Genomic DNA, 16409 nt, shown 5'->3' with positions numbered 1-16409 from the left:
GACATGGTGCCCTACCAGGGCAAAGAAGAAGGAATTTCCACTCAGGGCAGTCAGGTGCCAGTGGAGGAGGGAGGGCCAGGCTTTCAGAGGGAAGGGGAATACCCCAATTCCACAACAGACTGTGGCCCAGCCAGCTCTACGCTCAGCGTCCCGGCTGCTGGTTGTTCTTCTCATAAAGAAACCTTGGATCTTGGCTTAAAATCTGGGCATGTTTTCACACAACTAGAGACTCAGGCCTTGTTGCCATTCAACTCTGCTCCTTGAGGGGAGGGTAACTGCCAGGTCTAGGGAGGCACAATGCCCCTTTATGAGCCTGGAAAAGACAGGCCTTGATGAGGCCCATTTGTAGAAGCAGCCAAGCTGGAGGGAGTTTTGAAAGTTCTGTGGAAGCTGTATAATGTTTACTGAGGAAAATGTACTTGTAAGTTGTAAATTGTCAAAGAGAAAGTGGTGATAGACGTGGAATGAGAAATGGTTTTCTTCTATGTACTCGCCTCATGGCCCCTAGGTTAACTCAAACCAAGTCATGCAGGTCTGCTTTCTGCTTGGCAAGGGGCGGAGGAGTGGCATGGGCTGGGAGCTTAGGGTTTCCCCTCTGGTTTAAGAAATCTCTTTCCAAAAGAGAAGCTAGCCACACAGATCGTGCTCAGGTCCCACACACTTGTCTTACCATCATCCTCCTGCCCCTGCAAAAGCTTTGTCTAGAGAGGCACAGATCTGTGATGAGTAAAGAGAGGTCCTTCCCCCATGCCTGGGGGTGGGGTGGGGTGGAGTGGTAGGAGTGGGGGAACCAAGATTAGCCAAACTAGTGAGGATTGAGGATTAGAGAGGAAGTAACTATTTTATATTTTCTTCATTTTGCTTTCATGAGTATTTTTTCCACAATATAAAATTTAACACTTACACATTTTTAGTCACTAGCTCTATCTTTGTAAATACATATATGTGTGTATATATATATATAAACTAAAAATAGAAAAAAAAATCTATAATGCATGTTTCTCAGCTACTCCTGCTTTGGAAAGCCTGGCTATTTGCAGAGGGGGCCTAACTGAGGCTCCATTGCTTACCCAGAGGCAGCAAACCTTGTTGTGGGCAAGAAGATCCTTCACTGGGAGCAATTATCAGTCCTGGGGCTGGGGTTACCCCCATGGGCTGCAGTTATGAGATGCGTTACAAAATCTGTTACTAATGGAAAAATGTTAAAGTTGCCAGTTATATAGTTTTCAAAATATAGGTTGACGCTTTACTCCCACGTTCCCCCCGTCTCTGGGGTGGTGTTACAGCCAGGATGCTGAGGCATGGGTCCTGCACACGGGTGTTACCCATCATGTGTGTCACAATGGAAAACTCCTAACTGCTGTTTTGGTGGCTTCGGACGTCGCTTCACACAAATGACGTCCTCTCTGCTGAGCCCTCCCGGAGGTGCTCCAGCCATGGAAGCCACAGGCCAGGCATCTCCTGGCCTTAAGTCAGATTGAAGCCCTAACAACAGCAGTTATCAGTTATCGGCCAACTAGGATGCACAGGCAGCGTGTAGATATCAAGTCACGGAAGCTTCCTAGTTATTAGCTCCACTTTAAAGTTAAGGAAATGGAGGCTCAAGACAGGAAGAGACCCAATCCAGAGCCCATGCTCCTTCCCCACACACCCCAGCCTCCCTCTTGTATTTCAGTGCTGGGGAAGCAGGACAAGGCCTTCCATGACAGCTCTTGCTTCCTGGTCTTCAAGGACCCACTGCTCCCCGACACCTGCTTCTGCAGCGTGATCCTGCTTTTTGAGTCTGAGCTCACCTTACCCAAGACTACAACTTGGCATCTGCCGCATGTGTAACATTTCGCCTCACAAGCTAATGCCACCTCTGCCACTCTCAAAGTGTTCCCCTGAGAAGTGCGTGATGGTAGACACTGCTAGCTGCTTCCCAATACTCATCTTGCTTTCTTCCTAGAGGAAACCCCATTTGTCTGGGGTGGCACCGTACTGGGGAAAACATGAACTGCCCTGCAGCTAGAGTTATTCCCATGACCCAGTTCTGGCCAGCAAGAACTGGCAGGATTTGGGGGCAAGCTGTCTCTCTCAGAAAAACAACCTCCGAGGAAGGCTTTGGTCCTTTCCACCTGTTCCTTCCTGGAGGGTGGGCCTGATGCCTGGAGGTGAAGAAGCCATCCTGTGATGACAAAGACAAAAGCTGTACACCAAGGATGGTGGAGCAGGGGGAGAAGACATGGGGTCCCTGACGCTTCAGGGAGCTGCCAACCCTTGGCTCCTTGTTCTGTAAGTATCACCCCTAGTTTGTTTAAGCCACTGTATTTGTTTATGTACAGCTGCATGTTATTATATTCATCTTACACATAGGAACTGGGGCTCAGAAAGTAGAAGTGGCCTGCTCCAGGTCACACAGCCAGCGACTTTGCTGCCGTCGGGGGTGGTTAAAACATCACCCTGCTCCCCTACCTCCCCTGCCCAGGGCAACTGTTCCCAGCCAGCAAGGCCAGGCCCAGGGAGGAGGGGCCAATTACCTTGGTGTGGGACTGCTGTCACTGCCCTTGTAGGAGCCTGAATTGCTGCTGCTGCTGAGGGAAGAGGTGCCGTAGGCATCCCGCACACTCACAGGTGGAGAGGTGCGCCTGGAGGCAGGAAGAAGAGGCAGGTGCTCGTTCTGGCTGGTGGGCAGCTGCGGACACTGGGCGAACACTGCCAGGCCGCTGCGGCCCAAAGTGCCCCCGCTTTGGGGTCACCGCAGGGGAGAGAAGCAGGAAGAGAGATGCACAGACAGGGGTGACAGAACAGACAGTGCAAATCAAGATGGAAAACCAGAAGGAGGGGCATCCTCCTGGCTCCCCAGGGACAAGAATGGAGGCTGGCAGGGGTGCAGGGCAAGGGTGGAGCCTCATATGCTCTTTTCAAGGGTCCTCAACTTCTGGGGTTCCCTAAACCCAGGGGAGGAGATCCCTGCATAGACTGAGACAAAGGTAGAGAAAAATGGGGCAGATGGGGGTGGGGACAGGAGGAGGGACCCACAGGGGTAAAAATCAAGGGAGACCAAGTGAGCCTGAGTGGATGACTGCACAACTTCCCTCCAGTAGTTGTGAAGATCAAACAGTATTGATGAGGCTACTGCTGGTAGGAATCCAGTGGTCTAAGCCTTAAGAGAATTCTCACATCCACTGTGTCATTTGAGCCATTAAACAGTTCCAGGAGGAGGCAAGTGTTAGCAAACCCATTTTAAAGATAGGAAAATGGAAAATGATTTGCTGAAAGACACACTGCAAGTCAGTGGCAGGTGGAGAGAGCCCCGCACCTTCCTCCCGCCCTCCGAAGCCAGGGATCTGGGTGAGGGGGGGACTCACCTGCGGGATCCAGCAGAGGTCCGTCTACTTCCCGGCAGGGACATGGCCATGAGGCTGCGGGTCCGAGTAAGGGGTGGGATGGGCGGTGTCCCAGGGGCTGAGGAGAGAGGGCGGGTTGGGGGGCCCACAGAAAGGGCCGGGCCAGGCCACGTCATCCTCTCGCTGGGGCCGCTGCCCGGCATGGCTTCTCTTCTCACGCTTCGGCAGGACACCCCAGGAGCGAGGGCCTGGCAGGCCGCAGCTGCCTTCACCAATGAATTTAATGGGGCTGGTGCACAGGTTCCCACCACCCAACTTAAAATCACAACTGTGAGAGCCTCAGGAGTGGCTAAAAAACATCAGTCCAACCCTGTGTCCTCCAGATGAGTGAATGTGCCCCAGACAGAGTGAAGGCCGTGCCCAAGGTCACAGGGGCTTCAGGAGCAGGGCCTCCTGACTGCTGGTACCGAGTCTTCTACTCTGTGAGCCAGGCCTGCTTCTTCCCCAGGACCCTGATACTCAGACCCACATCCCCCCTTGCTGTTCAGTCCTCCCTCTCTGGTAGGGGCTGCAGGCTGTAGGATTCCTGGAGCAGGACCAGGAACCCTGAATTAGGATGGGCTGGTCTCGCCGACCATCACCTTCCCAGTTGGCGCGTGGTTCTGGGCTTCCCGTCTACAAGGGAGACAAGACAGACCAACATACCAGCACATGTATAGAAAGACATATGGATACACACGAACACGAGAAGGTACCATGTCCCTGCCATTCCCAGACATGCCACACGTGTCTCCATGAACGTGCTCAGGCAGCCAGCCCATGACGCAGGCCATGCAGCCAGGCTCCCCCGCACCCACGCGGCACAGGCACGTCCGCACCCACCCATGCAACCTGCATGCTGGTTTTGGCATCTACCAGGAATTTAGGGGTACAGGCTCAAAGCCGACGAGCACTGGGGTGGATGGGAGCAGAGGCCCTCCGATGGGGGTATCCCAGTGGGTGGACCCAGGAAGAAGTGTTCATGCCTAGAGAGACCCATCCTTGGGCCTCTTGCTAAGTGGGTAGGTAGAATCCAGCCCCTGGTTCTTGCCCCCGAGTCCATAGGCTTCTTTCCTGGGTAGAGACTTGGGCTCCAAGGACAGCCTTTCCAGGGTTCAAGGAGGGGAGAGGCCCCATGCTGGGCTGGATTTTGGCTGTTTTGAGAATGAGGGCTATACTGGGCATTAGCCCAGAGTTACTGGAGTCTGGGCAGAGGGGGTAATCTGGGCTCTTTGCAGCCAATGTGCTGGTCCTGTGCCAGCTCCAGAGACCTCAGTTGCCTTCTTCCACATTAACAGCAGGGACAGAGGACAGCAGCCTGAGTTACAGGAGACTTGGCTGAGGATGTCATGCCCAGATCTCTCTCCATGCTGGAGGGAAGCATTCATCGAGCCCCACTCCACGCCAGACCTCATGCCAACCACGTTACGTACATCACGCCATTGACTCCTCTCAACAACCCTATGAGGAAGTGCTGTGATTAGTCCCCTTTTACAGATGAGGAATCTAGCCACTAAGAGGGAAGGGACTTGGCCAAGTCACATCCCAGGTATGTGGCAGAGCCAATACTCAAACCAGGTCAACATCAGATGCTGAGGGGCTGGATCTCAAACCTCAGAGTCTCTGGCCCGGGGACCACCCCCTTCCCACGTCAGGGCCTCCCCGGAGCCTGGTCATCCCAGCCAGCGGCGGGGCTGCCTCCTGAGTGGACAAAGGCACTGCTCAGATGGCCTGTTTCCTGGCGGGGACATAGAACACGGCCTGTTCCCCTAGAGGGTCTGGACACAGCCAGCATTGTTTGCCTGGAGGTGTCGGGTGCTGGGCTGCAGGACCTGCCGACACCACGCCTGTCACTTGAGCTGCTTGCCCCAGCTTGGCAATGCTTCCTACACATCATGGCCCAGTCACCCAGGCAGGGCCTCCTGGAACTATAGGGCTGGCCCCTAGAGCAAGAAGCATGAGGAAGGGGAGATTTGGGGGTAGGAGGACATCAGTGCACCCCCTCATTTCTGAGGATGGCCATAAGTGGCTCACTGCCTCCTGGACACAGGAGGACCATGATTGGGAACAACTTAGGGGCAGAGGGGCACATGAGCAAGGCTCCAAGAATCACCTGCCATTGCCTGATGCCTTCTGCGGTAAGGTGGCCATGCTGAGTGTTCTCATATACGTTGGCCCATTACTTCACACAGCAATCTTCAAGGCTGGCTTTGTTACTGCATTTGGACCCAAGGTCACACAGCTGCAGGTGTGGCACATTATGGCTTCCGGCCCAGGTCAGCCTGGCTTCACTGACAACTCTCCCCCCATTATCCCTGCCCTTCTGGCTTTTGGGAGGATGCAAAAAGGAGGCTGTGCCTTCAGGAGCACTTTCCAGCAGAGGCAGGACTCATATCTGAGGATGGGCTCTTCCAAGCCAGCATGGATGAGTGTTCTAAGGAGCCAGGAAAGTCCAGGAAGAGTGCAAGGCCCAGTCCTGGGAGGAAGGCAAGATGCCTGATTTGCCTCAGAGCTGCGTGTGGCCTTGCTATGAGGGCTTTGTCTCAGCTGTCCCTGCTGCTACCTTGCTTGGCAACCCCACGTCTGCCTCCTCTTAAGCTCCGTTTTCCTTCCTCCCTGGCCTGGGGGAGGGAAGCGGGTGGCATTTGTACCTGAGTGCAGCTAACAGTCTCCTGGGAACTCAGAGCCAGCTATTCATCTGGGACGAAGGTGGAAGTGGCATTTCCCCTGCTGGGATGGGACCTTGCAGGCAGGGTCCCTCATGGGAGGGCGGAAGCCACCCAGGCCCAAAAGGAGCCACCTCTCAGGATCCTATTCAGAAAACTTAGTGTGTACCCTATGCTCTCTCAGGTCCTCCCTCCCTTCTAGGCCCTAGCAAGGAGGCAGGTTGCCATGGTGTTTGTCACCATGCCACTTGCTTAGCCTGGAGTCCCACAGGCCTCTCCCCAGGTGGCCAGAGGCTGCCACTTGGAAAAGAAGATAGAAAACCCCTAACTGTGAGAAGCTAGGCTGATAGTCTCTCATCACTTTCACCCCAGAGTAAACCCAGCCCCAGCCCTCACCAAACTTCCCTCCACTTCCCCCATCTTGCCCACACCAGAGCAACCCTGCTGTGCCCACTCCTGTGACTGGTCCCTCAAATGCTCAACACTTTCTAACCCCCCCGACAATGGGGATCCAGGGAGCAAGAGACTAACAACTGCAGAAATCAATACAAACTGATCTGGACTCAAATGCCAGCTCTGTCACCCTTCAGCAGCATGCCTTGGCCAAGTCACACCACTTCCCTGAGCCTCAGTGTCCACATCTGTAAGTGGGACTGTAAGGAATGCACCTCATATGGTTACTGTGAGAATAACATAAAATAACGTGAGTATGGGGCGTGGGTCAGTGCCTATCACACAATAAATACTAAAACACGGAACAGCCGGTATTTTGGAAGTAATGTGAAGGGAGCTTCAAAACAAACGCATTCAAGGCATAATGGTGGCTTTAGGAAGATCCAGGAACACTTCTCTACAAGAAATTTGTACTGGGTCTTAAGGGATGAATAGGAGTTCACCGGGAAGTGGCAGCAAATGGGAGAAAAGGAGAAGGCTGGACACAGGCAGTGAGTGACAGACAGCTGGCTGCTCGGAAACTAGGGAGGCCGGAAAGGGCAGAAGTACAGTGAGAGTGAGGCTGCAGAAGGACAGGGGAAGGCCACACAGAGCCACTTAAGCCAGGACCTTGTCCTGAGGGCAACGGGAAGCCATGCAAGTGCTTTGTAGGAAACAGGCACACTCCTATTTGCATTTTAGAAAGTTCTTGGGAAGCGAGGCTGTGTGGAGAGGGAGGGATACCAGTTAGGAGGTTACCAGGGGAGAAATTAGGAGGGCCTGGGACAGGGTTATGGCAGGAACCATGGAGAAAAGGGCCTGGATCCTATTCAGAATTCCTTGGAAGTCCCAGATTAGGTAAAAATCAGAGTAAAGCTCTTGATCTACCATCTACACCCTTTCCAACTGGCCCTCTGATCCATCCAGGAGACCCTGGCTAGTCACTCCCAACTTCTCATCTCTGCATGGGCCGTTCATCCTGTCTGTGGCACCTTTCCTGCCTGTCCTCAAGCATATATTGCACTCTTTCTTTAGGCCCCACCCACAGCCTTTACACTGGGAAATTTTCCTATCATTTACTGTCTTGGCCACTTAGCATGCTGTGCCTTGGACTAAAACTCAGGGACCACCATCCCCTGGGAAAATATAAAAACAAACACAATCAACACACAGCTGCTGGTAACACAATGGTTTAAACAAGCTCATGGGATAGACCAAGGAGTTAGGCTAGGTGGTCTCTAAGGTGTTCTGGATCTAACATTCTCTAATTCTAGGGCTGTTAATGAAATTATGGGGTTCTAATTGATGCTTTCTGCTCCTCCATTACTAGGACTTCTGAGTCTCAGTTTCCACATCTATAAAATTAGGAAGCTGCATTCTTCAAAGAGACATGATAGCATTTTACTCAATAAACAAGTCACGGGGGAAAAAAACAGGTGCTTGGGTTAATCTAATATTTTAGCTAAGCAAAAGTCCCTGTATGTATTATAATTTATCTTCTTTCAAAGAATTAGCCATTGATACAAGAAGAAAGCTATCCTAAAATCCAAGGGAACAGAACAATCTGTGTCTGATGACTCAAGCCACTGACAGCTGGGGAAAGCAGAGCATTGCAGTCAGCAGAGCAGAACTTGGTGGGGATCCTCTCTCTGCCAAGGCAACACTAGAACGCAGAACATTCCACCCATTAGACTGCAGAGCACCTGGTGATCTTAGAATGCTAATGCAGAGAAGTGGGAGTGGAAGACAGGCCTGGGAGTGTTCCAGCAGCCGCACTCTAGATCTTAGAAGATTAGCACTATCAGGGCTATTCACAGCTGAGGACTTCAGTAAACCCTGCACTGGCTATGGCCTCACCAGCCACTATGCTCCTCCTTTGTCAACAACACTTAGGATCTTCCTTCCAGGACTTGGTGGCATTTCTCCAGCTTGCCTCCTGTTTCCCGCACAAGCCACCTTCAAAGCTGGGACCACAGATGAGGCACCATCAGACTTCTTCTCACCGTGGCAACCCCAACACAGCGGCAATGCAGACCCACAACTTGGCCAAATGCTGTAAGGAGGTTTCCCAGGCAACCAGGATAGGTTGAGAGCTGAGGCGATGGCTACACGGGATGTGTCTCCAGTGATTAAACTCAGATTCCAGAGCTGAAGGCCATGGAGTCTAGGTTTCAAACCACCCAAGAGGACTTGCCTCTGCACCTGCTGAGAGAGGTGGCTCAGGCTTCCCTCCCCATTTCACCTGAAGAGGCTCTTCTTGTATGTGTTTTATATATAGAAAGTCTGAAGTATGATTACTTTTTTTTTTTTTTTTTTTTTTGAGACAGAGTCTCGTACTGTCACCCTGGGTGAAGTGCAATGGCATGATCTCGGTTCGCTGCAACCTCTGCCTCCCAGGTTTAAGTAATTATCGTGCTGCAGCTTCTAAAGTAGCTGGGATTACAGGCGCACACCCCCACACTTGGCTACTGTTTGTATATTTTAGTAGAGATGGGGTTTCTCCATGTTGGCCAGGCTGGTGGCCTCCAGCAATCCACCCACCTTGGCTTCCCTGCTCCCAAAGTGCTGGAATTACAGGTGTGAGCCACTGCATCTGGCTATTAAAAAGATAAATGTTATGGAATGTGAATTATATCTCAACAAAAAAACAAATTTTCAAAAATACATGTAATGTGTATTTTATTTTTTAAAAGAGACAGGTTCTCACTCTGTCACCTAGGCTGGAGTGCAGTGGCAAAATCATAGCTTACTACAGCCTCAAACTCCTGGGCTCATGTGATCCTCCTGCCTCAGCCTCTCCAGTAGCCACCTGGCCTGGCTAGTCTATTTTTTATTCTTTTTTTTTAAAGATGGGGTCTCACTATGTTGCTCTTGGTAGTCTTAATCTCTTGGCCTCAAGTGTTCCCCTAGCATCAGTTCCTGTGTTGCTGGGATTACAGGTGTGAGTCACCATGCCCCTGACCCCATTATATATATACACACGTGTGTGTGTGAGAGTGTGTGTGTGTGTATTTAAATGAACTGCATATTAATAAAAACACAGACATGGTCCAGAAAGGGGTAGGGAGTCTCCCAGAATGGCTCAGCAAGTTGCAGCAGAAGGAGAATTAGGGCCAGTACTGCCCCCTCTACCTGACTTCAGGTAGCTGGGCCCAGGATGCTTCCCTAGTGCTCCTGATTCTGGGTCAGCCTGGAGGAGATAGGTGACTGAGGCTGCCCCTAAGGTTCTTGCACATTCACAATTTCATTTCATCCTCACAAGTTCCCTATAGAGGGAGGCCAGGTGGAGACTAGCCCATCTGACGCATGGGAAATCTGAAGCCCCAGAGGTTACAAGAGTCACCAAGGGCTGCATCTTGGACTTCCAGGTCATAGGCACCTGTATTTCTACAGCATCATGAAGGTGTCATAACACAGCAGACCTAGGACACATATCATTCTGCTGCATAAAAGAAAAAACTTACTTTTCCATGAGACTTTAAGATACCACAGTGGAGACGAGCAGATATACACCTGCATTTTGGGCTGGTCATGCTTCCATAAAAGCAGGACATCACAGAAATAAGAGGTAAGCATACTACAGAAAGTTGTTTAAAAAGAAATTCTTGGCCAGCCGTGGCAGCTCACACCTGTAATCCCAGCACTTTGGGATGCTGAGGTGAATGAATCACCTGAGATCAGGATTTCAAGAGCAGCCTGGCCAACATGGTGAAACCCTGTCTCTATTAAATTTATAAAAATTAGCTGGGCAAGGTGGCGAGTGCCTATAATCCCAGTTACTTGGGGGTCTGAGGCAGGAGAATCACTTGAACCTGGGAGGTGGAGTTTGCAGTGAGCTGAGATTGCACCACTGCACTCCAGTCTGGGTAAGAGTGTGAGACTCTGTCTCATTTAAAAAAAAAAAGGGAAATTCTTCATGTGCCTTCTCCCTAACTAGTGACTTTCCCTGTTCCTCTAAGAATCAGCCTCGCAGGCAAAGGAGAAGTTCTTTCCATGAGGAGCACTGCGCTTTCCTCTTCCAACAACTGCTGCAACCCACCCAGCAGCCCAGGCTCTGTGCAAGCCCACCTCTGAGAGATCCTCAGCTCCTCTGGGCTGTATCACATCAGCCCTCTTGGTGACCTTGGGTCTTTGACCTCTGTTAGTCTTAGCTATCTCATGCATTCAGGCACCACCTTCCTGGCCCTGCCTGTCTCTTTTGGGATCCAACCAAGGTAATGAATGGAGGAATAGGGGCAGTTCCTGGGACATCAGAGGACTGAACATTTCTTGGTATCATTATTACCTGTTGGAGATCTCTCTTTTTCCCTTCTTCAGAAATAACTCTTACTTTATCACCTCAGAGGAAGTCAACAAGCCCAGGCTTGAGTGACTTTGAAATTACTGGCAACCTCTGCTAGGCCAACTGATCTGGGATGGTTCTCCAGGGCAATGTCTGGCGGGCATCCTGTCTACGTTGGGAGTAGCAGAGGGAACACTGGTTCCCATGCTTCCACCATCCCAGCTGCTCCAGGGCTGCCCCTCTGCAGACACCCATGGAGAAGTATGAGGAACGGAGGGGCAGTGGTGCCAGCCCCAGCTTGGTGGCTGCCTGGCAAGTGGCTCCTGGCAGATGGAGGCCCTTCAGCAACCTTGGCTACAGCATATGCTTCCCTAGGCTTCCTGACTGATAGAGCTGTCAAGCCTCAGTCCAGCTCCTCTCCCCTCCCCTTTCTCCCAAGCTTCCAGCTCTAAATCATCACAGGATGAGGAAAATGGTAAGACTTCCATCACTATGGATTCTCATTTTTTTTTTCCAGATTTCTGCCATGGTTCTTAGAATCCTGGAGTCATGCCCCTGCCACCTGGCATTTATCCCAAGTACCAAGAGGGACTAACACACTCTCAAAATCATAGAATGCAAAGGATCTGGAGTAGACCTCATCACGAGCTATCATTCTATAGAAGAAACCAAAACTCAGAAAAAGCATGTTAGTTGCCTGACGTTACCCAGAAAGTCAGGGACAGAGCCTGGCCTTGGGGCTGGACTCCTGAATTTAGCAGTGAGCCTTCTGCACTGCAACCCTCTCCCTCCCCCCAATTTAGATCCAGGCAAAAATTCAAAAAAATAAGAATGAAAAGTAGCTTTTTAAGTAAATAAATATTGGAAGGAAAGCCTAGGGATATGACAGGAGAAGTCCTGACAGTTTTAAGGCAGCTCATAAATGACGTGCAGTAAAATATGCACTGAAACTGAGGCCCAGGGAAGAAGGGAATATCCAAGCTGACCACAAATACATGGTGGCAATGACATTGAGATTCAATTCCAAGCTTCCTGGCCACTGATGTCAAAAGGGAAAGTACGCTCAGTCTTACTGTTCTCATGGTTATGGGAGGGTAGTTAGAAAATTGGTTCTTTGGAAGAAATAAAGATCTCCCTACAATGAATGTTAAAAGAACCATTTTTGCATGGGATAGGCTGCAGGCCAAGACCATGGTCCACTAGGAGTCTGCGAAGTGGGTCCTAAGGAAAGATGGTGCCCTCAAAGCTCACCCAAGTTGCCCTGTGTGTGCTGTGTTTTGCTCATGTGAGATTGAAGGACATGTGGAAAACACAAACCAAAGGACTAAAGGGATGTGGAGGTGTCATCTCCTCCGCCTACAATGATAGCCCCTTTCCAGGGACAAGGCCCCACCCCTCCTGAGATCAGAGAGCTTCCTCGCTGCTGGTAATACAAAACCAGAAACCACATAAAATCACTCACGCTGTCTCTTGCACTTGTATTCTCTCCCTGTCACTCATGCACACACACTCTCTCCTGGAATTTCATGACAATTGAGGCCCAACTGCCACATTTTCTAGACAGAAAAGTGAAGACTTGCCAAAGGCCACAATGGAGCCATAGAAGCAGGACCAGGTCATTCTAATCCCACCAACCATTCCAGGCATGCCGCTCCTGTTGGAAGTCAAGGCTCATCTATCTTCCTGCAGCTCCCAGGGGCTCAGCATGGAGACATGGAGCCCAGCGTACCCAACCGTGCCAGTTTCAGCCCAGGAGCCCATCTCATAGCAGCTCCTTCATCTCTCCTCCCAGCTCCCCTCTCTCTCTCCAGCTGCTGGCTGCCCTGCTGTCCTCAGCAGCTGGTCACTGTCCACCTGATTCCCAGTGGCACTTCCCATGCCATGCTGAATTTTTTCACCTTCGATAAGATCCAGGGCTTTCAACAAGGCCTATTGTGGCTCACACTTGCTGGAAGAGAGTGGGTAATTAATAAATGCCTCTCCTAGTAAGTTTTCCTTCTTTGGAAAAAGAAACTGAAACCCAGAAAAAGCATGTTAGTTGCCTAAGTTTACCCAGAAAGCTGCCCTAACTCTTAACTTAGCCAAAGGAAGCATTCTAAAATGCTTTAAAAGGGAGATTCTACAAACATCTATGTCCTATTTTAAAGGCCCTTTATCTGTCTCAAAACGAGGTTTCCCCTTTGCTGAGAGGCAGACTAACCTGACAGAAAGAAACCACAGCTTGAGCATCAAATGTGACTGAATTTTAGATCAAATATGACTGGATTTGGAAATTTGAATTCCAAACTCCACTACCCACCATCTTTATGACAGTGGGAATGCTGCCTTACTCCTCTAAGCCTCAGTCTCCTTGTCTGTCAAAGGGAGCTAATTACAGTTGTGCATAAGTATAATCACAATGAGCAATAACACATGTGAAATGCCTACCAAGGACCTGGCATAAGGACGGCGCTCCATAAATAGCAGTAATTATTTATTTGCCTGAATGTATTCTTATTTTCAATGTTGTTCATGTATATTACATCTTTCTTCCAGTCCAAAATCTTAATCTGAACGACTATGCTAGTTTATATCTGAGAGGTTCCTGACTACAGAATCATTTTATGCTTTCTTAAGTCTACCTGCAAAAAAAGAAAAGGAAAGAAAAAACCCAAACTGATCACTGTCTACCAAACAACAGGATTTCAGGGCATGACCACTTTGGTCTAACAGAGTATTTCAAAATTAACACATCCAAAATATGAATTTCTGATTTTGCCTTACAAATCTGTTTTTCTGCAGCTTCCCTCATTTCAGTTAATGGCAACTCCATCACTCCAGTCAGGTAGGCCAATACCCTCACATATATCAGAAAAGCCTGTCAGCTTTCTTTCCTTGCACAGAGTATGCATTTTACAGATAAAGAGACTGAGATGGACACAGTCACAGAATCTGACACCTCTCGGCATCTTCACTGCCCCATCCCTGGTCCAAGCTACCACCATCTCTTTCTCGGATGGTGCAGGTCTCATTATCTCCTACAAACTCAACCCAGCAGCCAAAGGGATCCTTTTAGAACAAAGTTGGATCATTTCATTCCTCTACTCAAAACCCCTCCAATGGTCCTTCCTTTCAATGGAAGCTAAAGCCTTTACTTTGGCTGATGTAAAGTTCTGTGCATCCCTCCCCCGACCCCCACTTACCTCTTTGACCTCATCTACCCCTCCTCCTCATTCACTCTGCTCTGGCCACCCTGCCTTCTTGCACATTTCCTCCTCAGGCCTCTGCATATGCTGTTCCTTTTGCCTGTAATGCTCTTCTCCCAGGTCTCTACCCCATGTATTCTCTCTCCTGCTTCAGGCCTTTGCTCCAAGTTCACCCTCTCAGTGAATCTTCTCTGACCGCTTTGTTTCTGTGCTCCTCCCATAGCACTCCTCTTTCTTCCCATGCTTCATTTCTCTCCTCTGTCCTTAGCAACAGCTAACATATGTATGTATGTATTCATTTTATGCCTTTAGAATATAAGCTCCAGAAAGGTAAGGATAGATGCCCATTTTATGCTTTAGGAGTGCCTTGTGCCTAGACTAGTGCCAGTCTACCACAGGCCCTCAATAAATCTTTGCTGGATGAATAAGGGGGTCTGCAATCATTTGGGTTGATGTCACCACCCAAGTAAGGATAGGCTTCTTAGCAACTCAACAAAAAAAAAAAAAAAAAAAAAAAAAGCTTTGTGGTACTTTGTTTATATTATTATAGTCCTTTCTACGCACAGTATCCTATTTTAGTGGGCTTGTCTCTCTTGCTAGATTATGAGCTGGAAGAGTTTTATTCATCTTTGAAAAAATAGCACCAGCAGGTCCCCTGTAAGGGCTGTAGTGACTATATGCAAGAGCTCAGGTGGTGGATTCAAATCCCAGCTCAGTTGGGAGTTGTGTGCCCTCAGGCCCATCAGTCTCGGGACCAATTTCCTTGTGTGTACTTGAGGTTACTCACTGTCATAACAACGAAGGGAGATTGTGCTGCTGAGCATACAAGGGGCCCTTGGTACACCGTGCATGTCATAGCTGGGACAGAATTTCCAGAAGCATTGAAGGCTAAGTATTGGGCAAGGGCAAGCCTGGAGCCCAGGAAGGCCAAACTTAGGGCCTTCTCCTCCTTCTCAGCAGACTGACCTCCTTGCTCTCACAGCCCCGGGTCCTATTCTGCCCAGCACTGGCCCTAGCAGTGTTTGTACACCAGGAGTCCAGGTACCAGAAGGTTGGGGTGAGAAGGTTCTCAGAGACAGGTAACCACAGAGATTCCAAACTGGCAGCCCACAGCCATATCGTGCTTGAAGACCTGCATGTATATGTATTCCAATTCAGTCAATATTTATAAACTGAGATATTTCATATTTTTTAAAATCCATGTTTTCTGGCTTGTCTCAAACAAATGGAAAGATCTTTCAGCTCTGTGCCTGCATTTCTGCATGGTAATGATTGTCTGAGACTGAGAAGTGGTTCCTTTTTGCCAAAGTTCTTACCAGAGCTTTGCTTTTATAACTGGTCTGTTTTGTTTGTTATCGGCCTGGCATTGGAGTTTGGATACTCTATTCTGGTCCAATTTCATTTTAAATGTAGAAGATCTGAGGTCAGCGTGGGGGTGGGTGGCACTTGCCCAAGGCCCCAAGTAAATCATCGGTGGTGTTAGGACTGGAACCCCAGGCTTATGGCTCTGAATCCAGGGCACTGGGATGTACAAGGAGGCCGAGAACACAGCTTTGCAATGTTCTTTTGGTTGGTTCTGAGCTGTCAGGGAAGAAGAATGGAATGCTTGGGCTGAGGGGTAAATCCTTTTCAGGAAAAGGCTGATAGGGCCAAGGAGGTAAAACAGAGAGCATCAGCTCTGGATGCAGCCAGCTAAAACCTCTCTTCTTCCCACTTGCTGGTAAACACTGATCTCCCTAACCTTGTAAAATAAACTCAGGGGAAAGGCTCAGCCCACACTGGCTCTGTTGACATAGCACTCTCAAGTGTCCTGCTCACTGCCCTTTCCCCAGAGCAGGCATTGTAGGGGCCCCTGATATGATGTAGAGAGCAGGGGCTTTGTCCTAGGGCAGAATCAAGCTGGAAACCTAGTTCTTAGCATAGGGCTGACCATGAGCTTCATCTGTAAAATGGGGTTTCAGTGGTGAAGACGGAACTCAGTGGTGCATGCAAAGAGCCTGGCACACACACTCCTGAATGAACAGTAATTTCTTTCCTGTATGTTATAAGCCAAGCCTCAGAGACAATTGAATAACAACCCAGAAAGGTACAGAACTAAAATGGGCTCCCATAGCTTCAACTGGGTAATTTTAAAGTTTTAAATATAGTTGTAAAAGTAGTACATACCTGTTTAAAAGCCTTCCAGTTTTGCTACTGAAAGATAAACCACTGTTTAATTTGACTGCTGCCTCTTCTCAGGCCTTTTCCTAAGCACAGATATTTTTAGGGGGCATGGGGTTATGTTTACACAGTTATAACCATGGCAAAAACATAACTTGTATCTTTTCAAAATTTATCATAGTTTAAGAATTGCCCAGGCATGGTGGCTCACACCTGTAATCCCAGAACTTTGGGAGGCCGAGGTGGGTGGATCACCTGAGGTTGAGAGTTTCTGAGACCAGCCTGACCAACATGGAGAAACCCTGTCTCTGCTAAA

General features: G+C 49.5%; 1 protein-coding gene across 6 annotated transcripts in view; it reads right to left on the bottom strand.

Annotated features, from left to right (window-relative positions):
• Positions 1-16409, bottom strand: part of SNPH (syntaphilin) — a 42555-nt gene that overhangs the window by 8778 nt on the left and 17368 nt on the right. For 2 of the 6 annotated variants that reach the window (XM_017515481.2, XM_017515472.2), the window contains exons 3-4: positions 3351-3447; positions 2520-2726 (exon numbers count right to left, since the gene is read on the bottom strand). In XM_017515481.2, the coding sequence (XP_017370970.1) occupies positions 2520-2726; positions 3351-3400 (257 nt within the window). In that variant the 5' untranslated portion in view covers positions 3401-3447. Of the gene's footprint in view, positions 1-2519; positions 2727-3350; positions 4005-4801; positions 4830-16409 lie in introns of those variants that run through there. The other 4 variants (XM_037733618.1, XM_037733616.1, XM_017515464.2 and 1 more) reach the window with 4 other exon arrangements.

This window comes from Cebus imitator, unplaced genomic scaffold, assembly GCF_001604975.1.
Source record: "Cebus imitator isolate Cc_AM_T3 unplaced genomic scaffold, Cebus_imitator-1.0 Scaffold18, whole genome shotgun sequence".
NCBI classification, from domain to species: domain Eukaryota; kingdom Metazoa; phylum Chordata; class Mammalia; order Primates; family Cebidae; genus Cebus; species Cebus imitator.
The sequence above is the reverse complement of the archived record's forward strand: the minus strand, read 5'-3'. Positions and strand labels throughout refer to the sequence as shown.